Source organism: Emys orbicularis, chromosome 22 (genome assembly GCF_028017835.1).
Source record: "Emys orbicularis isolate rEmyOrb1 chromosome 22, rEmyOrb1.hap1, whole genome shotgun sequence".
In the NCBI taxonomy this organism is placed as follows: Eukaryota; Metazoa; Chordata; order Testudines; family Emydidae; genus Emys; species Emys orbicularis.
The window spans coordinates 2,017,879-2,043,224 of NC_088704.1; the positions used below are offsets into that span (position 1 = coordinate 2,017,879).

Here is a 25,346-nt window from a genome sequence, read left to right on the forward strand (position 1 = left end):
AGTAGAACCGCAGAGTTACAAACACCTCGGAAATGGAGGCTGTTCGTAACTCTGAACAAAACATTATGGTGGCTCTTTCAAAAGTTTACAACTGAACATGGACTTAATACAGCTTTGATCTTTAATAGGCAGAAGAAAAATGTTGCTATCCCTTTATTATTTTAGTAGTTTATGCTTTTCTTGGGTGGGGGTAGAGGGAGAACTCTGCCGCTGCCTGATTGTATACTTCCAGTTCTAAATGGGATGTGTGGTTGACTGGACAGTTCGTAACTTGAGGTTCTAATGTATATCATTCAGACCTGCTCAAAACAATCCCTACAACTAAACAGAACAGCTAGAATGCTTAATCAATACTATCCGATCTATTTATCAGGTAGTGGGAGAAATTGGGTTGCTTGGTTTTAAACAGCTACCTTTGTTTTGTGCATCTCCATTCATTTTTCCATTATTCTGGTCTGCATCATCATCTTGTTCATTTAATTGTTCCAGAGCCAACTGACGCCAACTCCGCAAGGATGACTTTCCAACCCAAAATCCATCATTACTGTATAGAGAAAAAAAAAAAAAGACTAGCATTTACAGTACAAACCATAACTTACATTTACAGCTATGGACCAATTCCTGTTGGTGAAAGACAGCTCTTCATGTCCTGAAGCTTATGTGTAAGCTCAAAAGCTTCTCTCTCTCACCAACGGGAATTGGTCCAATAAAAGATATTACCTCTCCCACCTTGTTTCTTTTATATCCTGGGACCAACATGGCTACAATGCTGCAAACAATTGTTAAAATCTCATTTTAAAAAATTTAAATATCACTGACAATAGACTTGTGCAATGCAAACATTGGAAGGTGTCAGCACCACATACCCCTTTACTGTAATTTTCAGCAAGTTTGTGACAGTTTTATAGTCTTCGTTTAATTGGTTTTTCAGTCGTAGTATTCGACATCTCTCTACCACACAGTCCTTGCAAAGTGCTTTAACTAGAGCAACAAAAAAGACAACACCATGTTACAAGAATACTACTGCTAAACTTCAAAACAAAAGTAAGATTTTTGCAAGTGCGAACATCACCATTTGAAGGTGCTGTCAGTCAAGTAGGCTTAATGTAGATACTGACAGTGGCATTTTCTAGTACCTATGATTTAGATGGAAATGAATGGGTAACAGCTGAACTGGACCAAATTTAGATACAATTGTAGTAAGTTTTGGTAAGGGTGGGTTTGATCCTTTAGCATCGACATTTCTCATCACCTCAGTTTCACAAGTCTGCATTTCTGATATTACCAGTTTATATTTACTGCAACAAGCTTGAAAACAGCACTATGTGTAGACCTAGGTAAACCGTGGGTTTAAAAAGGACAGTTCAGAAATTTGCAATAGCAGTTTTACCATTCACAAAAAACCTGTCACAGTATAAAGCAACAGAGGGTCCTGTGGCACCTTTAAGACTAACCGAAGTATTGGGAGCATAAGCTTTCGTGGGTAAGAACCTCACTTCTTCAGATGCAAGTAATGGAAATCTCCAGAGGCAGGTATAAATCAGTATGGAGATAACGAGGTTAGTTCAGTCAGGGAGGGTGAGGTGCTCTGCTAGCAGTTGAGGTGTGAACACCAAGGGAGGAGAAACTGCTTCTGTAGTTGGATAGCCATTCACAGTCTTTGTTTAATCCTGATCTGATGGTGTCAAATTTGCAAATGAACTGGAGCTCAGCAGTTTCTCTTTGGAGTCTGGTCCTGAAGTTTTTTTGCTGTAAGATGGCTACCTTTACATCTGCTATTGTGTGTCCAGGGAGGTTGAAGTGTTCTCCTACAGGTTTTTGTATATTGCCATTCCTGATATCTGACTTGTGTCCATTTATCCTCTTGCGTAGTGACTGTCCAGTTTGGCCAATGTACATAGCAGAGGGGCATTGCTGGCACATGATGGCATATATAACATTGGTGGACGTGCAGGTGAATGAGCTGGTGATGTTGTAGCTGATCTGGTTAGGTCCTGTGATGGTGTTGCTGGTGTAGATATGTGGGCAGAGTTGGCATCGAGGTTTGTTGCATGGGTTGGTTCCTGAGTTAGAGTTGTTATGGTGCGGTGCGTGGTTGCTGGTGAGAATATGCTTAAGGTTGGCGGGTTGTCTGTGGGCGAGGACTGGCCTGCCTCCCAAGGTCTGTGAAAGTGAGGGATCATTGTCCAGGATGGGTTGTAGATCACTGATGATGCGTTGGAGAGGTTTAAGCTGAGGACTGTAGGTGATGGCCAGTGGAGTTCTGTTGGTTTCTTTTTTGGGCCTGTCTTGTAGCAGGAGGCTTCTGGGTACACGTCTGGCTCTGTTGATTTGTTTCTTTATTTCCTTGTGTGGGTATCGTAGTTTTGAGAATGCTTGGTGAAGATCTTGTAGGCGTTGGTCTCTGTCTGAGGGGTTGGAGCAGATGCGATTGTACCTCAGCGCTTGGCTGTAGACGATGGATCGTGTGGTGTGTCCGGGGTGGAAGCTGGAGGCATGAAGGTAGGCGTAGCGGTCGGTGGGTTTTCGGTATAGGGTGGTGTTAACGTGGCCATCGCTTATTTGTACGGTGGTGTCTAGGAAGTGGACCTCCCGTGTAGATTGGTCCAGGCTGAGGTTGATGGTGGGGTGGAAGCTGTTGAAATCATGGTGGAATTCTTCCAGGGTCTCCTTCCCATGGGTCCAGATGATGAAGATGTCATCAATGTAGCGTAGGTAGAGAAGGGGTGTGAGTGGACGAGAGCTGAGGAAGCGTTGTTCCAGGTCAGCCATAAAAATGTTGGCATATTGTAGGGCCATGCGGGTGCCCATAGCGGTGCCACTGGTCTGGAGGTATATATTGTCACCAAATTTGAAATAATTGTGCGTGAGGATAAAGTCACAGAGCTCAGCAATAAGTTGTGCTGTGTCATCATCAGGGATACTGTTCCTGACAGCTTGTATTCCATCTGTGTGTGGGATGTTTGTGTAGAGAGCCTCTACATCCATGGTGGCTAGGATGGTGTTTTCTGGGAGGTCACCAATGCACTGTAGTTTTCTCAGGAAATCTGTGGTGTCACGGAGATAGCTGGGAGTGCTGGTGGCGTAGGGTCTGAGTAGGGAGTCCACATATCCAGACAGTCCTTCAGTGAGAGTGCCAATGCCCGAGATGATGGGGCGTCCAGGATTTCCAGGTTTGTGGATCTGTCACAGTATGTAAACATGCCGTGTATACACACTATAAATATACTTCCTAGGCACTGGGCTGCTTGGGGGAAGCTACAAGTGACAGAAGACAGTTTCTCTCACACCCTCACTTCTTCATTGCTCTGAGAATAGGATTCCAAAATACTGGCTCTTGTCAGCAGAGAATGATACAATATACGAGGCACTGCCTATACAGCATCTGTAGAAATAATGGGCCCAGGAGCTCCACCACTCCCCAATTTTAGGGTATTTATACAAGTTTTGCTATTTTACAGAAAGTTTATTTTAATAAAACTTTTTAAAATACTAAAGTTTCAAGTTGTTTCTACCTAAATGTACTTTTTTTTTTTTTTTGGTTAAAGCGACTGAACAAAACTGCTTCAAGTCACAAAGCAGAATCAAGATCTGAAATATATACACCATTCATGTTCCCTAGTCAGCCTAACTATCTGCTTGGTCATAACTAAGCAGTGCTCTCAAAAGCAGCCATCAGGAAAAATACAAGCAGGACAGCTATTCTGGCCAAAGATGAAGCTACATTATATTGACAAAGGATGCAAAACAAATTTCAATATACAAAAATTAAAATCCCCAAAAAGCTTGCCATGTGAGAGTGCTTTATATCCAGATACTATGGTTTAATCTTACCATTTAGCCTGGGCCCCCCTCCGTATCTCCTGTAGAAGTAGTCAGCAACATACTCAGATATTCTCTTCATAATTGATATTTTATCAGGGTGCAATTTGCCATGTGAACACAAGCATGCAGTGTTATCTATGGGTTTGGGAGGGGCAGATTCATCCAGCCATTTCTGTAACCATTCAAGAGAGACAAACTCATACGGGCACCCTGGAAAAAAAGTGAACAGAAACAAACCTATACATTTCCACAAGTACATGATACAAGAGATGACATTTTAAAATTACTCTACTGTTCAACAGTATTTTTTTTTTTTAATTAAAAAGTTTGTGGGGGAATCTTCACCCAAAAAAGTTAGATTCCCATTATACAATATTTTCAAACATTTAATTCTGTTTCCATGCCAATTCTGATGCTAACTATGCAGTTTTATATCATGGTGTCCCTTCTAAAAGTCAGCAGCTGTGTGAAATTACATCTGAGACAAGTATTTTAAATTCAAATAGGAAACTGGCTAGTGAAGCCAGAGGACATTTTCAAACTGCAACACCTTTTGGCTACAGTAGCTTATTTTATTTCAGAAGATTACAGGAAAAATGTGTGATCAAATCTTCCTACTGTTAAATTAGGAGAGAATGCAATGTATTACTTTGAGAAGTTAAATGCTCCATTCAAAAGTCTGTTTTCCTTAATTATGAGGTAAATATGTAAATTATAAGTTTAAAGTAATAATGTAGGAGTGTAATAAAGGTTAGTGTATCTAATATATATTAACTATTAGTGACAAGGCGGGTGAGATAATATCTTTTATTGGACCAACTTCTGCTGGTGAGAGAGACAAGCTTTCAAGGTTATACAGAGCTCTTCTTCAGGCCTGGGAAAGGCACTCCGAGTGTCACCCACCTTGTCTCTCTAATATCCTGGGACTGACACGCCTATACATTGCACAGATACATTAACTAGGATAGTCAAAAGAGGACAGGATACAATTTTATAAAGAATTAGATCTCGGTCTTGAAACAACACGCAAACCCCTATGTGCTTAAAGTACATTAAAAGAAACAAGGGGAATCTAGATGATAAATGCTAGCAGTTAACCCTAACTAGAACTACAGTAAGTTTATCTACTGCCTATATAACAGACGAATAGAAGCTTGCATGTGATATGCTGCCAATTTTTCAAATACAGATTGTTGATGTGTGTTGCTTCCAAAACAGAACCTTGTATGTTCAGTGCTTCAACAGTAACATGAACCTGTCACTCTTCTGAATAGCTCTGACATCAAACTTCTGATGATACATGTTCCCCAGAACAAGTTTTTGTTCAATATCGTAAACTATCAACAGTATCAGTCAAGTTAACCTGAATTTACAGGTTGCTTTTTACCACATGTATTCATCAGGCAGAGAGCTATTTCTTTAGATTAGACTAGATTGTATGGGAAATATAAATTGTATAAATGGGAAATAGGATTAATTCTGTGATTTATTTACAACACCCAGCACAATGGGGGCCTGGCCCATGACTAGGGCTCCTAGGTGCTATAGTAATACAAATTAAATAATAAATGGGAACTACTTCACCAAATTTCCTTCATCTATCAGATTTAAAATAATGCTCAATTTCTGCATTTTGGTTGGACAAATATTTTTGATATTTGAATGCCTAATCCATGCTGCCCAAGCAGACAACGAACTATCAAAATAGACTCAAGAGCAACAGGATATCACAGTAACGATGCAAGATTTGGCTATAAGGAGGAAACCATGAAAATAAAAATAATAATAATAATTGCTTGATAAGTCTAGGCTATTTGTCAAAAATTAGCATTCAGAAAAAGCACACAGACCCCACATTAAAAACTTATACTGAAGGAGAAGCTGACTCAAAATTTCACAATACTAACAATTTAAGATTTTAGCAATTTCTGTTTTGTTTTTTAAACAAGAAATGCTTTTCTACACATTTACAAAATACACAGGTGCAATTTCTGGGGGATCAGACATACCAGCACAGACACTAGAAGGAATGAATGGCTTTATATAAAATACTTGAGTCAAATATCTTGATACAAAGTCACACTAATGACATATGTAACCCAAAACAGTGTGGCTATACTTGTAAAACCAGGAATTTTACAGAAAAAGCAACAGGAAATGTAATTAACAAATTGCTATGAAATGACACAGTGGCAAAAAGCTGATCTCAAATAATGCTTTTTCTTATTTTCCATTAGTGACAATCATCTTTGGGTTCTAAGATAGATTTAATTACATATTGAGCAACATGTGTTGATTGTGGGAACAAAGCAGATTTACTTCTGCACACCAAATCTAGTCAATACTGAAAATATAATCAGTGGCATATCTAAAAGAATATTGGAAAATTAACAGGGTAGGGGGGATGAAGAAAGAGAGGGAGGGAGAGGTCAGGAACTTAAATACACCTGGCTGATGCATCAACAACACTTCTGAAATTTCCACTGCCAGTTGCATTTATAAAGTGAATATGGGGAAACAGAATCCTTCACATTTCATATAGAGAGGCACAGCAAAGCTGTAACCAAATACTTTATGTACTGTAATGAACACTGGACTTTTCATAATCTTAGGCCTCAAACTGTTCCTCAGCACAATCAGCAGCTTCTCCATCTCAGGCAATGATACTACATAAATATGGTTTATCTGAAAAAGTGTAAGCTTCACTATGGCTATATTGTATTTACTCTACATAAAACATGGCCACAATCTCTGGAGGATTTAGTTAAACCATTTCTAATGGGACATCTTGGGACAAAAAAAATCCCAACTCATGCAACTGAAAGAGAAACTCGGACCACCACCTTGATTTCCAAAATGTAAGCAGCATGAGAGTGCACTATCTGGAAACCTGTCAGTGAGATATGAACATTATATAAGGAATAAATATCACCAATAGCAAACTATTCTAATTATGTTTAGAAAGCCAAAATGACAGGAAATTACTTGTAATTCTTGTTCTCCAAAAGTGACCCATATCTGTGAAGAGAATGCCCCACATCCTTGATTTAGCAATGGCACTTTAAAAATACATTCAGAGCACGAACCCAACAGTGGGGAATCCAGTGTGAACATCTATCTTAACATCACAGCTTTTCATTAGTTTTAAGCATAAATGCCATAATTTTCAAACGTGGATACAGAATCTGAACAGAAGTGACTGGATATTTAGAGGTGCTGAGCTCTAGATGCAGCTCCCACTGACCTAAAGTTGTTGGTGCTCAATACCTCTGGAAGAAAAGTCAGGCCTTGTATTTAGGTACCTTAATTTGGAATCAAGTGCTAAATTTTGGGAATCCAAGTTTGAAAAATTTGGCCAAAGTATTTTATGAACTAAACTGAAATATCACAACAGTCTGCTTGCTCTTTTTATAAAAAGGAGTTGCAATTTTAATTGAAAACTACTGAAAAAGTTTCTAGGAGACGTGTGTTTTGGATAATACTGTCTATATAAAGTAACCATAGCACATGTCTGTACCCTCACCCCATGGAAAACTGAGGAGAAAAGGAATAAATCAAACTTTTAGTATTTAAAGACGTGAAAAAGGCAGTAAGTGAAAAGTGGAAAGGAGAGAAGAATCGGTCAGTGACAACTTACTCATGGGACACACAAAGCTCTGGACAGAGTGACTCCTGGAAGAGAGCTGGTTGGAAATTTTCTGATGAAACTTAGTTTCACCAGAAAATGCCAATTAACGGAAGTGAAATGCTTTGCTGAATCTATTACAGGGGCTCTCAGGGCTGGTAGGCTCCCCATTCTGAAGTAGTAACACTGGGAGCCCCAGCTGGGGCTAGGACTCTTGGGGTTGCTAACCTCCCTGCTCTGTGACAGCAGCCTTTGGAGCCCAGGCTGAAATTGATATTCTTGTCAGTTTCACCTCAACTATGCAATGGGTAAACTCACAAGAATGTCAATTTCCCATATTTCTATTCTGGAACACCCTATTTCGGTGTTTTTATTAAATGAAATTTTCAGAGTGACTTCAGTTTGCAAAAAATTTCAGTAAAATCTGCTTCCATTCCAAAATACTAAAATTTTCTTGCAAACCAAAACCCCACATTTTGGCCACCCCATCATGGAATTCTCATAGATAAAAGCTTGCCTACATAGTTTTTCCAAGTGTCTGTAAGAATTAAATTAATGACTTTCTGGCAAAAAGTTGAGTGAACGTGTGACCTATTACCTGCTGATTCATTTGGATCAACAGCACCAAAGCATGCAAGTGAGCTGGAGATGCAGGATTACCTAAGTTACTTCCTTCTCAGTGCTATCAATCAACCGTGAGCTAAGCTGTTCATAGGGCAGCAGAAAACGGGCATGGTGGTACAAGGAAAAAGCACAGGGTGACTGACAAGGGCATCATTGATGGTGAGGGAGTAAATCAAGAAAGAGAAAGACGGGGAGAGACGGCACTGATGGCAGTTATAATGAGGGACAGGAAAAACGAGTAAGAAGAAGAAAGTAGGCTGTGGCAGAAAGCATTACGGGGAAAAGCAACAATGATCATGCATCCTCTCCTGTAGTCTTAAGTGTTGGTCATCATGCCCTTCTCTCCTAAGGGGAAAAAAAACAATAGCATCTAACAGCTTCTAATGATATGCTCTGATCATAAACTCATGTGCTAGCATGTATTAATGTGGCACTAATGATCTAGAAACAAACAGCATATCTGAAGAAAAAAGGAATGAATTTTTGGGGAAAGGCTCCTACAGAAAATTAAACACTTGTAAATTTATATTAATATTTGCAAAACTCAAACCTTCCAAATCTTGTTTAGTTACTTTAAAATCTACAGCAGCAGGAAGTCTGAGTGAGGTAGAGAATGAGTGGATGTCACTGTAACTTCTCCACTGCCCGAAGTCTTGCAGTAGCTACCACAAATACCAGCTCACAAAAGGCTATGAGGAAAAGGGGAGTAACATCCACTATATGAAGTTATACATAAATAGAAAATAGGATTAATTTTGTGATTTATTTACAGTGCTAATCTTAACAATGGTCTACTATAAAATACTACCAGAATATCTTACAGACCAGCTTCAGCAGGCAACCTTTGGTAGAGCTCCTTCACCTCTTCATGTTTGATTTTGCCTCTGACCACGCTTTGTTTACGCATATCTGCCATTTCGTTACACCACTCTTCAAACTTGCAGTTATCCCGTTCGACGAGCTCCTGCAGAAAAGCTATGGAGAAAGAAAGAAAGCAGAAGTACTAGCTACCACTAATCCTACTCTGCCTTTAAAAAAAAAAAAAAAAAGATGGCCAAAATTAAAGTCAATTATGCCAATTTTCCCAGTGAGCAGTAATATCCAATGGTAACAACCACCGAACTTAAAGGTTTCCTCACACAAATAATGAAATACGGAGTCTTTCTAGAAGTCAAGTGCCTGGATATTCCTTCTCGCCAATATTTACATGTCAGTATTTGTGCCCATATGGGTAATTCAATATAAAGGAGACATGGGATGCAAATGATTTAATACTGCCCAACAGAGTTTACTATGGAGGACATGATACCTGCAGTGTTTTAGAATAAAAATCTTTGGTGCATGACAAATAAATACTTTTCACATGTTTGAAATGATTATCAATAATGTACCACAATATGTTGTTAAACACACTAAGGAAAAAAGCAGCAAGAGTTTTTGTACAGCTGTAATGGTGAAGGGCTGCAGACTGAGTCCACCAGGCTGTTTCAGGGATGTCCCTACTTCTCTTTGAGGCCCCTGGTTCCATTTCCTTGCCTCCCACTCATCTCAGCAACCCACAGGTCCCCTAGCTGTTCCTCTCTATTTCTTTGGAGCAATCGTTCTTCCTACTGAGATGCAGAAAATCTGGGTCTTCAGTCCCAGTAGCACACCAGAATCCTTAATGCCACCTACCAGAGAGGCCAGCAAGAAGGATTTGGGGGCACGTATGAAATCTTAGTGATCCAGGTTCTACATGGTTTAGTGATAAGCGCAGAAAACTGTTAAGAACTCCTGTGGATTAAAGGGAACAGGCAGGGAAACTGAAAGGCTGCTGATTCAAGTGAAAGGGGAGGGTGACTGGAAGTTTTAGTGTCACCAGTGAAATAAAATAGGATACTTCACAAGAAGAAATGGAAACTGTGGGAATGACAGGAATTCACACATAAAGGGGGAAGGAAAGGGAGGAAAAATAAGTGAGGGTGTGCAATAACAGGCCTAACACAAAACAGATGTAGCAGTCAATTAATAGTGAAAAGAGGACAAAGGAGAAAGGACAGAAGATCACCTACATCCTTACAGTAATGGTACAAAGAAGGTGCAAAATATTTCCTGTGAAATTTTCTTCTACATTTAGAATTTAAGAACTAAGCTGTTTGGGAAACATTAACTCAGAAGTATTTTTCATTTTACCATCATGACAGGTGCTACACAAATCTCATAGAATGTTCTTAATTTTAACCTTGATGCTAAAAAAATTATTTGTTTCTGGGACAATGTATTTAGTTCAATACATTCAGGTTTATCCTTTCACTTTTACAGTTAACTTAGCAGTCAGCATGGCATGGTAGCTAGGGCAAGAGGCCATGACTCAGGTGACCCCAGGTGTATTCCTGCTATCTGTAGGACCTGCTGTGAGGCCCAGGGCAAGTCAATTCACTCCAACACCTTACTTCCCCCGCCCGCTAAAACAGGACTAACACCTCCATGCCTAGTGCCACAGGAAGATTAATTACTATTCATATATATCAGAGGGGTAGCCGTGTTAGTCTGGATCTGTAAAAAGCAACAGAGAGTCTTGTGGCACCTTTAAGACTAACAGATGTATTGGAGCATAAGCTTTCGTGGGTGAATGCCCACTTCACATGCATCCGATGAAGTGGGCATTCACCCACGAAAGCTTATGCTCCAATACATCTGTTAGTCTTAAAGGTGCCACAAGACTCTCTGTTGCTTTTATTCATATATAGTGCTTTGTTAGGTATTATTATTAAATCCATTCACCAATTGGATTCCCACCTCCCCGAAGCTCTAAGATAGGCCATGAATACTTAAATGAAAAATCCTTGAATGGCCTGCATTATACCCTTTGTTCACATTAAGAGAAGTAACAAGTACTTGTGAGGTGTAGCAGGCCATTCTGACAGAAACAAGAGAACTGAGCCACTGTCAAACACCAGGACCGCCCACACTCATTACAGTATATACACCACTAACATCTTTTAGCCATCATTATTTAGCTTTATGCTTAACTTTTAGACATAATTAGTTTAAAAATTAAAATGAGAATCTGGCTGTGGGCACGAATTATTCAAAGTCACTTTGATTGGCCAGCTGAGCATTTTGTGATGATGTGCACTGACTCTGCTGTTAACAACTGGGTCTACTTCAACACACATGATAAAGCCTCACAGCTATTATGTTACAGGAGTTCAGGTGGTAACATCGATGGGACAAGGACACTGAGTGGTTATGGGTGTGAAATTTTAAACTTACCCTCCTTCATACAGAGTGTCAAACTGTCATTTGAACTGCAATGTGATATCCTTTCAGACACTCCACTCTTTTTAGTGAAAAGCTAACTGGGGTAACTTGCCAGTGTTCTAAATAATTTTGTAAAAGAAAATGAGCGAAGACTGGCTGATGGGCCACAAACTGCTGCTGAAAGGACAGCTTGGCTTTTAGAGAGGGAGGAGAAGAGCACAGTAGGGGTGGAAGACAAAAGGTTAAAAAACAACACAACTATATTAAATATATATATATATATATATATATATAGATAGATAAAAAGGTACGTATGGCCTTTTTGCTCTTATTTTTTCCACTTTCCTAGGAACTATTTTTCATAGTGGAAGAATACATTACATAACTTTTTTAAAGAATTAAGTTTTGCATATACACCTCTACCCCGATATAACACGAATTCGGATATAACACGGTAAAGCAGCGCTGGGGGGGGGGGGGGAGGGGGCGGCCTGCGCCCTCAGGTGGATCAAAGCAAGTTCGATATAACGCGGTTTCACCTATAACGCAGTAAGATTTTTTTGGCTCCCGAGGACAGCGTTATATCGAGGTAGAGGTGTACTTAGCAAGTCAAATAGTAACAAATATCAATAAGCCACTGCTGGTGTGTGTATCAGGACCAGTAGACTACTCAATAAGTATCAGTTATAATTACCAGTGTACTATAGAGTGAGTGCTTATTGGAATAATTGTTGGAGCATTTAAGGTAAGCTTTTATTCTACTGGACTCAGTGCTGCAAAAAGTATTTAAGAGGAAGTGCTAATTTCCCTCTGGAACTGGCCCAAACAGACGTATGAGGCCTTGCTACGTCTGACAGGAATAGGTTTGAAGAGTCCAAGTTCACTTACTTGGGATTTCTGCTGTTAGAGATTTTTCCCGTGTTTGCAGTCGATACACCAACATGTAAGCATTTCGAGAGCAGTGAGTTCCTTTCCCACACTTGGGTTTACGAGTCTGAGATTTAGAAGGCTCTGCTGAGGTACAGAAGCCAAAAAATAATAAACATGTATTCCAACATATTTATTCTCCTTTAATGGGGAGTATCACATCTCATTTCAATTCCTCCCTAACACATACACATTACCTCCAACCTCACCAGAACTTTTCTCCAACATAATATGGACAGTTTGGCCTGCGTACTGTGTACAAGTCAAATCAATGCAGATTTCCTTATACCAAGTAACACTGTCTAATGCTTACTCAGATTGGGTTGCAGAGAATTTAAACATTGTTTTATGCACATAACAGAAACGTGTCCATTCCCACTGCATGACACCTATAAATATCGAAGTGCAGTGCAGGAAATAAAGAGTTATTCCAGAATGGCTGGTTCAACTTCCACCTTTAACTGGATTTAAGAGATGGAAAGAATTTGGCCATATACTACCAACCAATATTTCTGAACCTGTAATTCTATCTTAATCTCCAGCTTGCCAGAAAAAGAAAGTTTACAAAAGTGTGTGTATATTTGCAATTTTAAAAGTTTTTTTTTTTTTTTTTTAAATGAAGGAAAAACCTGCTTATGATCAAACCTTTAATACAACACATGGAAAATACTGTAGGCATATATTGTTATTTCTTGGGAAACTCCAGTACTACATTGCTAGGGTCCACAAACGCTTAACCCTCCAGCATAACTATTCACACTTATTTGTAAATCTGCCCCCCCCCGCAGGGCCAGAGTTTAAGAGTGTTTCCCTGCAGCAGATAAGCAGACCTCCAATACCTGAAGCAGAACTCCTTCCACTGCTGTATATGTTTGGGATGGCATCTGCTCTTACGGGAGAAACCTGAACTCAGGTCTTGGGAGGAGCTAGGAATATCCCTAACACACACTGAACAAAGTTTGTATTTATAACTCTTTGCACATGAAAGCTCCAATACCACAAATATTAATCAACATACACGATTAGTCCTACTGAACTTGAGTAGCCCTACTGACTTCAGTGGGACTACATCTGTGCTTAAGTTCCTCATATGGATGAGACTTTGTGGGACCCTGGCCTAATATTGTTTGTGATCTGAATGTTTTAATGTTATGCAAATGTTACAAGTAAACCAAGGAGTAACCCATGAGGCTAACAGAACAAAGATCAAAGAAAACCATTTTTCTGTGTTTCAGGATTTGACAGCACTGTGTATAATCAGCTTCATGATTTTGTTGAGGGTCAATTTCATCACTCATGCACTAAGCATGACAACATCACAGCTCTAGTGGGAGTTCACATACATGCTCTTCACGACTAACTTTACCAGCAACAAGCAGCAAAGCTGAAAATGAAGAGACATCAGATAGGTGTGTGCATGGAGGAAGTCGGGGAGGAGGGAGGCACGAAGACAGGGGAGGTATGAGCATGTTTGGTGTTGTTCTCAGGGTTCCCCAGAAAAAAAACTTATAAAACAAATGATGGCTCAGGTAAAAAAATAGATTTAAAAAATCCTAAAGGCCATATTTATGGTGCTCTGTCAGAAAACTGAGGGCCTTTTAAGTTAGTCAGCTTGCTTTTTATATAAGAAAAATCTGGTCTTACACTTCCCTGCGTTTGTTAAAGCACTAGAATGGGGATTCTTAAATGCCGCTTGCAGTACTCTGCCCAAGCCTACAAACCCATCTTGAGAAGTGCGAGCACTGACTCACTGAAGTTACTCACAGGCATAGGACTTTGCAGGTTCAGGCACTCAGACTGTTAGTTTAGAACCTAATAGCGTCTCCACATCAGTTGCAAGCAGAGCAAGCTGAAGTTCTTCAGCAAACTCAGGGAAGTCAAGACCAACAGTGCCAATGTAAACAGATATGGGGGGGGGGGGGGGGTTGGCAGGGGAAGGGGGCGGGAAGAAGAGGAAAAGAAGTGACATAAAAGATAAAAACATTGTTTTGTAGTTTTTGCTCCAAAAATGTTTTGGTTTTGAGATTTATGGAAACTTTTCAGTTCCCCTTCAAAAAGATAAAGAATAAACTCCTCAATGGAAGTAAATATACAAAATATATAAAAATAATCTTGCTGTCTAATAATAAAGCCCCATTCTGAATGCTGGTTTGGGAAGAAACAGCTTTGCATACATTTTACCGATATGCAAGTTACCTATTTGTTTAAAAAATGGTTGACGTGCACACTACTTGCCATATTACAATCTATAAGAGAACTGAAGTAAAGTCAGTCATCACCAGACCCGTAAGACATTCAACAATCAGATGGGGTTGGGGTGAGGGTTAAAAATTGGCTGCAACTAATTAAGTTGCAATTTCATTAGTTACCCTTAAAAAAAAAAACGTAAAAGTTATGACTGCAAATCACTCAATACATATATCAGGGCAATTGATTTAGCCTCCATGTTTTTGGTGAAAAGAGTTATTTTAAAAGGGCACTCACAACTTAAAGGTTTTACCTAGATCTTCCTCAATCCCTAGTTGCAATTTCTTCCCCTCCATCTTTTCTATGTCTTCATCATTAAACTTGTACCATTCACCAGTCTGTGGGTCTTTCACATGAGCAATGTAGTGACCAGAGTATGCACTCACTCCCCTGTGTATAAGAACTGCACTAAGTTCATATATATAGACACCATCTGAAAGAGAACAGGCAGTTTTTTTAATCCACCAGGAAATACAAAGAACACAAGATTTGATCATCTGATACTTCTAAGGTGAAAAACAAGCAGCAAATAAGTTCTTTTAAGAACTGTACCAAGACTTTCTTTATACAAGACCTATACACAAAACAGTATAATTTTTCCCTATTATTTCCCAAAGAGAGCAGTACCACAAACACTGTGCTGTATGCATTCTTAACTCACAAATCTGGTAGCAGAACTCCAAACACCAGTTTGAAATATAGGAATTTTTGTTAAAGTACCTAATCTCAACTGCTGGTTTATCAAATGAGGACAAGCACTGCTTAAGCTTCCATTTTAAATAAAAAGGTTAAGAGCCAGAAATGACTTATTTATTAGCAGAACCATTTTAGTTGTTTTCAGCTAGAGGACAGGTTCAGGCAAGATCTTGGCAGCTAATGGCTGTATTGGTACAATTAGTAAATTAATACTTTGTGTATAACTCACCTTTTTGTTCCATAAAAGGTTCCATATCAAGCAATTCAGAAAAGCCAATGTAAGTATTCAACTTTTTCTTATGGCCAGTTTGTCTATTCAAAAACAAATTACGAGACTTTCATGTACAAGTATTCAATGCAGCAAGGAGAGTAAACATCTTTTTGCATATTTAATCTAAAATTTTAATTTGCAAATCACTACTGTATTTTAACAGATGAGACTACTGGATAGTTAAATGAACTTCACAAAAAATTAAGTGCACAAATGCTCAAATTCAGCAAGTCTGAATTGAGTTAAATGATCTGAATAGAACCAAGTTGTATGAAGTAAAAGCCATGGCAGAGAAAGTAACTACAAGCATTTTTGAGTGACCCATACCCTTCCTATGTTTACAACACATACAGGTTAGGTCACTTACCTGTCAAACACAAAACGCATCAGCTGCAAGTTGAGTGTACATGGAAGACTAAGCAGCCTGATCTTCCTTGTTGCATTTTGTTTACTCTGACAAGTTTCACAAAAGTAACGATTGTCCCCTTCTAACTTTTCTTCCTGACCAAGAGAAAAAGAAAGGTCATCAGTACATGTTAAGAGAGTGCAACATTAGTTCTATGCTCTAGCCTGAGATTAAAAACTATATAAAGAAACCAAGTTAAAATGTGAGAATTCTAACTACACCTCTACCCCGATATAACGCGACCCGATATAACACGAATTCGGATATAACGCAGTAAAGCAGTGCTCCGGGGGGGGGGGGGCGGCGCTGCGCACTCTGGTGGATCAAAGCAAGTTCGATGTAACGCGGTTCACCTATAACGCGGTAAGATTTTTTGGCTCCCGAGGACAGCGTTATATCGAGGTAGAGGTGTAGATCATTCAAGCTGTATTCCAAAATATTGTGCAATGATAGTACAAGACAGCATATAAGATACTGAAAGCTCTGGGTTCACCACCTGGTAAAATTATCAGAGCTGTTAATAGGCAGCTGTCAGTCTGAGTAAACCACATGTCTTCCAGACTGAAGTCAGAAGCCCTAGTTGCAGTATCAGGCAGATTATCAAAATTGCCCTCCACAGTACAGAGAGATGTGCAAACTTGGCTTCTACCAGAAAGATGGTGGAAAATTCTACTTTAATGAGGTCACATAGGTAGTGTGGCATGGCCATATGGCCAGAATTAATAGAAAGCCATATTTTAGCAATGAACATGCAATGAGACCCATATAGATGGATCCTTTTCCCCATGCTGAGCCAAATTAACTCCAATGTGGATCAACAAGGGCCAAATGTAAGCGAGAAGGTTTTCCTTTTAATTGTAAGGCAAACTTTCAAGCCCAAGTTCATTGTTGCAAGGTGAAGATACTGTAGTCTTGGGGTGTGGTAGCCTCCTAATGCATCTATTAGATTTGCAGGTATTAAATTGTTTGCTTTTTATTGTAGAAGGCCTTCCACAAGCAAAGCAACTTGTTGGTCAAGCAAGTCACTCTGCTTCACCAAACTATCTGACTATTTACAGGGCAAAAGACTAAACTTTTAATTAACTCTGCCCTTAATATTTTTAATGATCTTCATAACTCAAACCTTAAACACCCTTAACTTGAGTTCTAGCCAAATTTTAAACATGCATTAAAAGCAGATATAGGTGCTGATGCTGCTTCTCCAGCCACCTGCCAATATTTTAGATTTAAAAAAAGCTCTCCAGTTGATAAATCAGGGAAGCAAGGAAAATGACTATATACAGAGTGCTATGAACTAAAAAGTAAACAAACTGAGAAATATTCTCTAATCTATCCGTTCTAGTAATTTTAGGTGGAATATTTTCAGACAGGTGTGATATTTTCAGATGTCTCTCTTTAATTGCCATTATTTTACCATTACCACACATCTTGTTCTCTGACTTCATTAGACGTTTTATTTGAATTGGGAGTACAGGACTGGGCCCACATTTAGGATAGAAAACTCAAATTGTTACTCTAGTCAACCCACTGAGTAGATTCAAAGCTCTGACAACTAACTTTGCTGTGATACCAGGTTGAAAATTAAAGCACTTCTTGAACAAAAGGGGGAAAAACTTAAACACCCTCTCAACAGGCAAGGAGACTAATGCTTTGTGGGTGCTACAGAAACAGTAGGATTCCATAGGAGTTGGTACCTTAAGAAATTCTGTGATACAGTCTGTCAACTGCTTGTGCCCTTGGATATTTAACTCCAGTTCATAAAATTTCGATATGAGTTTGGACTCCCTGCCACACTGGTTACAGCTAGAATTAAAAATAAATGAAAACAGATCAGTACATGGCTTAACGTGTCAGTCATTTAACCATCATAAAACTTTACTGCTGAAGTTCTTCCTCTGATTGTTAAACCAGGAGAGAGACTGGATTAAATGATCTCCAATACACTGTTTCCAAAATTGCATGGGTTACAGAAGAGGACCTTGTACAGAGAGAAGACAGCATCTAGCAGGAGTGCAGAAATGCCCATTTACAACTGATATTTATGCTATGTTTCAAATATAGTTTACGAGTCCATTACCGGGAAACAAAACAGGCATTGGGGCAGCTTAATACCATATATTCTAGATATAGGGAATTAATCCACATACTTTAATTCAGGTGGCTATTTATTTGTGAGTTACTTTCCTTTACTAAAGGATGAATTACAGAAAAATAGGCAAACTGTAGAATGTTAAAAATTATGCCACCTTATTTTTAAGAAACTCAAGACTTTAAAAACACTGAAAACATTTGTTAAATTATTTTTAAACTAGAAAGTCACCTTCCCTTCTGCTACAGATTTAAAAAGGCTCCTTCCCACTTATGCCTTCCCTTCCCCCCCGAAGAAAGCCTTCAATATTTGTAGAAAGGTGACCAGAAGAATAGGCAAACACACTGAGAAAGAAAGCACCACTAGAGAATTAAACCAACTACTTACACAGTGACATACGCATACTCTCCACAAAACTGCTTTTGAACAATGTTCCGTACATCTGGATTTTTTTGTTTAGACAAAGTATCCTCTAGTAGTGACATGAATAGCTTTGAAAATTCCTGGGCATCCTAGAACAAAACACCAATACTTGGTAATATATTGCAACTCAAAAGTGGAGTCAGAACCTACCTCTCTAATTTACTTGAAATGTCAGTGATGGAGACCCACATACCAAATTACACAAAAGCTTACTAAGGAGCACGATGAATAGAAAAATACAAATCAAGAGGGCTAAGAAAAAATTGAACTTGACTAAAGGGAGATTAAGACACATAGTATGAGAACAGCAGCATGAATTAAATTGGTACAGTGCTGGTAGCTAAGAAATGTTTGATTTCTGCATTGCAATTTGCAGGATTCTGAACAATAGGAGTGGCTTATATACTGTATAAATCCCATTATTCTCACTTTATAACTCCACATTGTGAACCAATCTTTTCCCCAGAAGAATACTGAAACAAATATTTGACTGACAGGCTTTTTCAGAGCATTGCTTATGTTGTAAAAACAGCACACAGTAGTTTAAAGTGTATTAATCTTCCTTTGTTATGGAACAGCTTCTGTATGAGGAGAGATTAAAAAGACTGGGACTTTTCATCTTAGAAAAGAGATGAGTAAGAGAGGATATGATGGAGGTCTATAAAATCTTGACTGGTGTGGAGAAAATAAATAACGAAGTCTTATTTATGCCTTCTCATAACACGAACTAGGGGGTCACCAAATGAATTTAATAGGCAGCAGGTTTAAAACAAACAAAAGGAAGTATTCCTTCACACAATGCACAGGCAACCTGTGGAACTAGTTGCCAGGGGATGTTGTGAAGACCAAAATTATCACAGGGTTCAAAAAAGAAAGCGATACATTCATGGAGGATAGGTCCATCAATGGCTATTAGCCAGGATGGGCAGGAATACAACCCCATGCTCTGAGTGTCCCTAGCATCTGTTTGCCAGAAGCTGGAAGTGGATGACAGGAGATGGATCACTTGATGATTACCTGTTCTGTTCATTTAATCTGAAGCACCTGGCCATGGCCACTGTTGGAAAACAGGATACTGAACTAGATGGGCCATTGCTCTGACACAGTATGGCAGTTCTTATGTTTTTAAGTAACAATTTGTGACAATACTCAATCAGTTTCATGCCATCATTTCTTATCTTCTCAAAATAATGTTTTATGGCATTTCTTTTAAAAAGGCCAGAACACACTTGCCATACTGAATATTAAAATCATAGAATCATAGAAGATTAGGGTTGGAAGAGACCTCAGGAGGTCATCTAGACCAACACCAACGAAATCATCCCAGACAGGGCTTTGTAAAGCCGGGCATTAAAAACCTCTAAGGATGGAGATTCCACCACCTCCTTAGGGAACCCATTCCAGTGCTTCACCACACTCCTAGTGACATAGATTTTCCTAATATCCAACCTAGACCTCCCCCACTGCAACTTGTTCTGTCATTTGCCACCACTGAGAACAGCCCGAGCTCCATCCTCTTTGGAACCTCCCCCCCCTTTCAGGTAGTTGAAGGCTGCTCTCAAATCCCCCTCACCCTTCTCTTCTGCAGACTAAATAAGCCCAGTTCCCTCAGCCTTGATACCAGCTGTCAACTAGACATGGAGCCATTGATCACTACCCGTTGAGCCCGACGATCTAGCCAGCTTTCTATCCACCTTACAGTCCATTCATCCAATCCATACTTTTTTAATTTGCTGGCAAGAATACTGTGGGAGACCGTATCAAAAGCTTTGCTAAAGTCAAGATACATGACGTCCACCGCTTTCCCCATATCCACAAAGCCAGTTATCTCAACATAGAAGGCAATCAGGTTGGTCAGGCATGACTTGCCCTGATGAATCCATGTTGACTGTTCCTGATCACCTTCCTCTCCTCCAAGTGCTTCAAAATGGATTTCTTGAGGACCTGCTCCATGTTTTTTCCAGGGACTGAGCTGAGGCTGACCAGTCTGTAGTTCCCCAGATTCTCCTTCTTCCCTTTTTTAAAGATGGGCACTATATTTGCCTTTTTCCAATCGTCCAGGACCTCCCCCGATCGCCACGAGTTTTCAAAGATAATGGCCAATGGCTCTGCAATCAAATCAGCCAACTCCCTCATCACCCTCGGATGCATTAGATGACCTCTAGAAAAAACAATCACCCAAGTGTGGCTCCATTATCCTTCTGGGTTTCTCATACCTCTTTGAGACCCATCATGACACCACTTTGCAGTGTCTCAGCACACAAATACAGGTTACTTCTGTTTACATGATAGCTCTAGTCAAGCAACAGAAAAGTAGAAGCACAAGCAAACAAGACAGTATGATTTTAATCAGTTGTTTCATTTTAAATCTAGGGGCAGCTCCTCAAGGTGTAAATCGGCACAGCTCCAATTAAATCTACCAACAATGCCAATTTAATCCAATCAACAGGTTTTTATGCTCTGTTACAGGATAAATGTTCCACCATGCCCAATTTGTTCAAAAGGAAAGCTCGCCAAATTTAAAAACCTCGACTACCTGTTGTTGTCCTGTATCCAAACCTAGCGCTTTAACAAACCCGGAGGGATCAATGTATCGTCTATTACTGTTCTGTAACAACGCAAACAAGTACTGAAGATGTTCACAAATTGTCTGGGGTTCATAATCTATTGGGAAAAAAAACATGCCCAAGTTAGTGATCAGAAAGTTACTGTTTTTCTCAAAACAATACAAGAGAAAATTAAAGTAATTCCAATTAGAATAATTTACTTTTTGTTAGTCAATGGATTAAACTATTTTTAATACACATCTTCATGGTCAGAAACAAGCTGTCCTTGTTTACAGCTCAGATTATAAATCGTCATGAGTTCTAAAGTGGTTAAATTAAGAATCAGAAAATCAGTTCTAAAGATGACAGATTTTCCCATTTAGACTGTGCTGCCTTTCCCACAGCCAACACTCAGTAGGGGGAGAAGGCCCTAAGGCTATTAGTTAATAATAAATTCTGTTATGTTGTACACTTGAGGTTTTCCACAGTATTTTGTTGCTTTCAAGTACCATATCTTCTGAGTACCTCCTCCATCAAATGAAACGATGGGCTAAAAATACCTCACAAAAAATGGACAAAAATTCATTTTATCTGGTGTGAAGTACCAGCTGCAATAGTAAATTTAAGCAGCATGGTAAAACAGATATTACCATGCAATAATCCATGGTGTAAAACAGAAAGCAGCGTACTGTTAAGCCACATTAACTGCAAAGCACACCTATAGCACATTAAACAAAAAACATGGGCCACTGGTCTAATCTGGTGTGAACAATCTAGTACATTATTCTGGCACCAACCGTGGCCAATGCCAGATTTTTCTACATAATTTCCTTATGTGGGATTGAAGTTCTCGCATGAAATATGCCTATGGGTAGAATCTTCTTCCTAACCCCAGTCAGCTGGTGGTAGAATAATGTCCTGAAACATGAAAATTAATATTTCTTATAATTTTTCCCTCTCTAGTCACTTTATATTGTTTACCATGTTTCACTGTATAAAGCAGAAAATGACTTCACACCATAAGGTTCACAAAATTTCAGAGTAGCTCATTCAAATACATTAAAACTTCTCTCTTTGCTCAGATAATTAAAGCAACTTTTGCTTATAACAAAACAAAAGCTTAGAAGATGCTATGACCTTCCACTAACCTTGGTCTTTTGGGATGCCTTGACCAGTCACATATTCACTGCAGGTGCTTGGACACAAGTAAAGGGCCTGCCGAAGTTCCAAGTTAAGAAACCACATCTGCAAGAAAGTGTTCACGTAGCATGTGGCTCCAAGGTTTGTTAGGCCTACAAAGGCGTTCTAACATAAAACAGAAAACATTATATGAATTAATTCCTGTTTAAAAGGAGCAGATTAATAAAACTGACTGTCAATTAGGCTCTTTCTACACTACTGCTTTTAACTGAGTTAGTAACTAGTTATTGGTGCTGAGACTCTACAGGTTTATGGAGTTTTCCTTTAAACTTCTTAGTCGCCAACAGTACGTGTCCGATCAACATGATGTCATTAAATAGACAATTGTTCATCTGTAATTCTGCTTATCTGCAGATATCATCTGACTCCATTTATACTAACATACGTCCCTGTCCTGTTTCTTAACTCTGAAGGGAAGCATGTAACATTTTGAACTTCTAAGGGCTTGTCTACATTACCGGCTGGATCGACTGGCAGCAATCGATCCAGTGAGAGTCGATTTATCGCGGCGACTCCAGTACTCCACCAGGGCGAGAGGCGCAAGCGGAGTTGACGGGGGAGCATCAGCCATCGACTTACCTCAGTGAAGACACCACGGTAAGTAGATCTAAGTACATCGACTTCAGCTATGTTATTCACGTAGCTGAAGCTGCATAACTTAGATCGATTTCTCCCCCCCAAGTGTAGTTCTCTTCTGGTGATTTCTTTGGATGCCCCTTACCCTTAGAATATAGAGAGCTTATTGCATTCTGCTCATCAAGGAAATGAAATTGAATGCTCTAGGGCAGTGGTCTCCAAACTTTTTTGATCGCGCACCCCTATCAGTAAAAATTTTAAGCACACACCCCCTGCCGCGCCGGCTCTACCTTTTTGCCAAAGCCAAAGCAAAAAAAAAAAAAAAAAAACCACGCTCCTCCTGCCGCACACCCCCAAGGATCCTCTTGCGCACGTCACTTTGGAGACCACTGCTCTAGGGCACTGAGCACTCAGAGTTGGTCTCAGATGGGGAATGAGCAGCTAGTGCCTCAAATCTTTGAAAGCTAAGGGAATTCCAGACTCATGCTAGGGAGCTGAAACCCAGTAGTGGGAATCCTGTCAATACGGTATTCTTTGAAGAAGAGGGTTCTTCTATGTAGGCCCTTAACCTACAAACACTTAAGCACATATGTAAACTTTACTCACATAAGTAGAAAGCATTTGCCAAACTAGAGCTACAGTTTGAATGACAAAAATGAGTTTCTTTTACCTTTTTCCTCCGTTCAGAGTTTGGGTCATCAATGTTGTGAAAGCTATTTTCATCAATTTCTCCTAGCCAAACATGTTCACCAATCCCAACCAAACAGTTTGGGTTTCCTCTGCAGTTTCTTCTACAAAAACAGTTATGAAAACATTAAAATATAGACCATACATTTGCCATTTGTAACTAGTGCATAAACAGGCAACAGACAAGGTGAACCAAATTATTTTTATTTGCAAAACAAAGGGCAACAGCAAACAGAATAAAGAACACTCAGAAGTAACTTAAGAAGTTCTCTTTATTAATAGTACGTGCTCTTGAATTTATGACCAATAGGCTCTGGTTTTTACTGAACAGGCTTGGAGATACCGTTTAATGTTAATCTCAGTACAGCTCGCCCAAACAAAATCCTTGTTTTAGTTGTCGAAATGAGCAGAAATGCCACTTTCTCCACACAGGGCATTTTTATTTTGTTTTACAAAGACAATTTACAGCTCATGGTGACTGTGCCTGATTGCTCTTGACAATGCTCCTATGCCTTGTCCAGCTATGTACAATTTCATCCTGCGCACCCACACAGAATATGGTGACAAGTCAGAGAGGGTGGAAAGGGCTTAATGTTGTAACTTGCTCAGGAGGCACTTATAACCCATTGGGGAGAAGGGGGGGGAGAAGAGAACAGTTTTTTTTTTTTATTTTAACATACTTAAACTAAACTGGATGCATTAATGGTGTATTTTCTACCTAAAGGCATTTATTCCTGTGGTATGAGAGTTTTCAAAGAAATTTCTGTACACAACCTTCCCCCCCCCAATATTGGACACAGAAATAGCTCTGCTGCAGTTATGGTAAGTCCATCTGAAGTTTGAACAGGTTGGTTTCCACCAGGCATAAAGTCCAAAGTTAATAACTTTGGCAAGACATTGAAAATTAAAGGACCAGTGCCACCTTAAACGTCACCAATGTTTTGTTTTTACTTACTACTCTTAAACACGCAGAAAAATTAACTGACAAAATAGATCTTCTTTGCTTCAGAGTGCTTACGCTCTATGTCCTGCCCAGGGCTCTGGTCCCCTCTAGCCAGCTGCTCAGTCTGGGCGCTGCTGGGCGTGAGGAAGGAGCAGGGCCGCGGGAGGGGAGGTTCTCAGAAGGGGCTGAACTCCGCAGCCAAGGGAACATGAGTCGCCCCAGAACCAGCGACCCCCCCCCCATGTCAGCGACGCGCTGAGCTCTCCGGCTGGCGGGAGGCCCCTTCCCGCTCCTGCCATCGGAGCCGGGCCCAGGCGCTCCCCTCAGGGCTGGCGGGGCCCCGCCAGGCTCTTCCTGGAGAGAACGCCCGCTCCTCCCCAGCCTGCCGGGGAGAGCCTGGCCTCGGGGCGGCCCAGACGCCGCGGGGACGGGCGGGTTTGGGCCTTCCTCAGGCCGCTGGGGGGAGGGGCGGGCCCGGTACCTGCACACGCCGCGCTGGCAGGGCTCCAGCCCAATGCGATAGGCCGCCTCGATATGCTCCTGCGTCACCTCCTCGGGCGGCACGGTCTCGGTCCAGCGCCAGGCCGCCTTCTCCAGCTGCAGCCGCGGGGCCATCCCGCTCCGCGCCGGGCGCCGCCTGCGGACTAAGGAAGCGGGTCAGACGCGGCCCGGCCCCACGCGACACGGACGTTGAGCGCGCGCCCGACGCCTGTACCGCGCGGGCCCGCAGGGAGCCCCCCCCCATACCGCGCCCGATAGCCCCCGCCCGCTCCTCCGCGTGGTACCTGGCCGCCCCCTGACTGCAGCCCCTCCCCCGCCGGTGCGCGGCCCCGCTCAGCCCGGCCGGGCGGCTCCTTGGCTGCGCGCCTGGCTCCTGGCTCTCGGGCCCAGGTAGGGGCTGCGCCGACGCGGTGACGACATGAAGCGACCGCACGTGAACTGGTGACGTGGAACACACCGCGCGAACACCGTCCGCGACGTGAGACGCAGGGCACTGCGGGGGGGCGTGGCCTGCTGC

At 40.7% G+C, this 25,346-nt stretch overlaps 1 protein-coding gene across 1 annotated transcript in view; it reads right to left on the reverse strand.

Annotated features, from left to right (window-relative positions):
• The window catches only part of USP48 (ubiquitin specific peptidase 48), a 46,968-nt gene extending 22,025 nt beyond the window's left edge, over nt 1-24,943 (reverse strand). The window contains exons 1-14 of the mRNA XM_065421156.1: nt 24,810-24,943; nt 23,369-23,489; nt 22,071-22,227; nt 20,913-21,040; nt 18,341-18,465; nt 17,559-17,667; nt 15,826-15,959; nt 15,417-15,499; nt 14,745-14,924; nt 12,206-12,331; nt 8,900-9,049; nt 3,835-4,035; nt 867-981; nt 414-544 (exon numbers count right to left, since the gene is read on the reverse strand). Of these exons, the coding sequence (XP_065277228.1) occupies nt 414-544; nt 867-981; nt 3,835-4,035; nt 8,900-9,049; nt 12,206-12,331; nt 14,745-14,924; nt 15,417-15,499; nt 15,826-15,959; nt 17,559-17,667; nt 18,341-18,465; nt 20,913-21,040; nt 22,071-22,227; nt 23,369-23,489; nt 24,810-24,943 (1,894 nt within the window). The remainder of the gene's footprint in view (nt 1-413; nt 545-866; nt 982-3,834; nt 4,036-8,899; nt 9,050-12,205; nt 12,332-14,744; nt 14,925-15,416; nt 15,500-15,825; nt 15,960-17,558; nt 17,668-18,340; nt 18,466-20,912; nt 21,041-22,070; nt 22,228-23,368; nt 23,490-24,809) is intronic.
• Nucleotides 24,944-25,346: the final 403 nt, after the last annotated feature.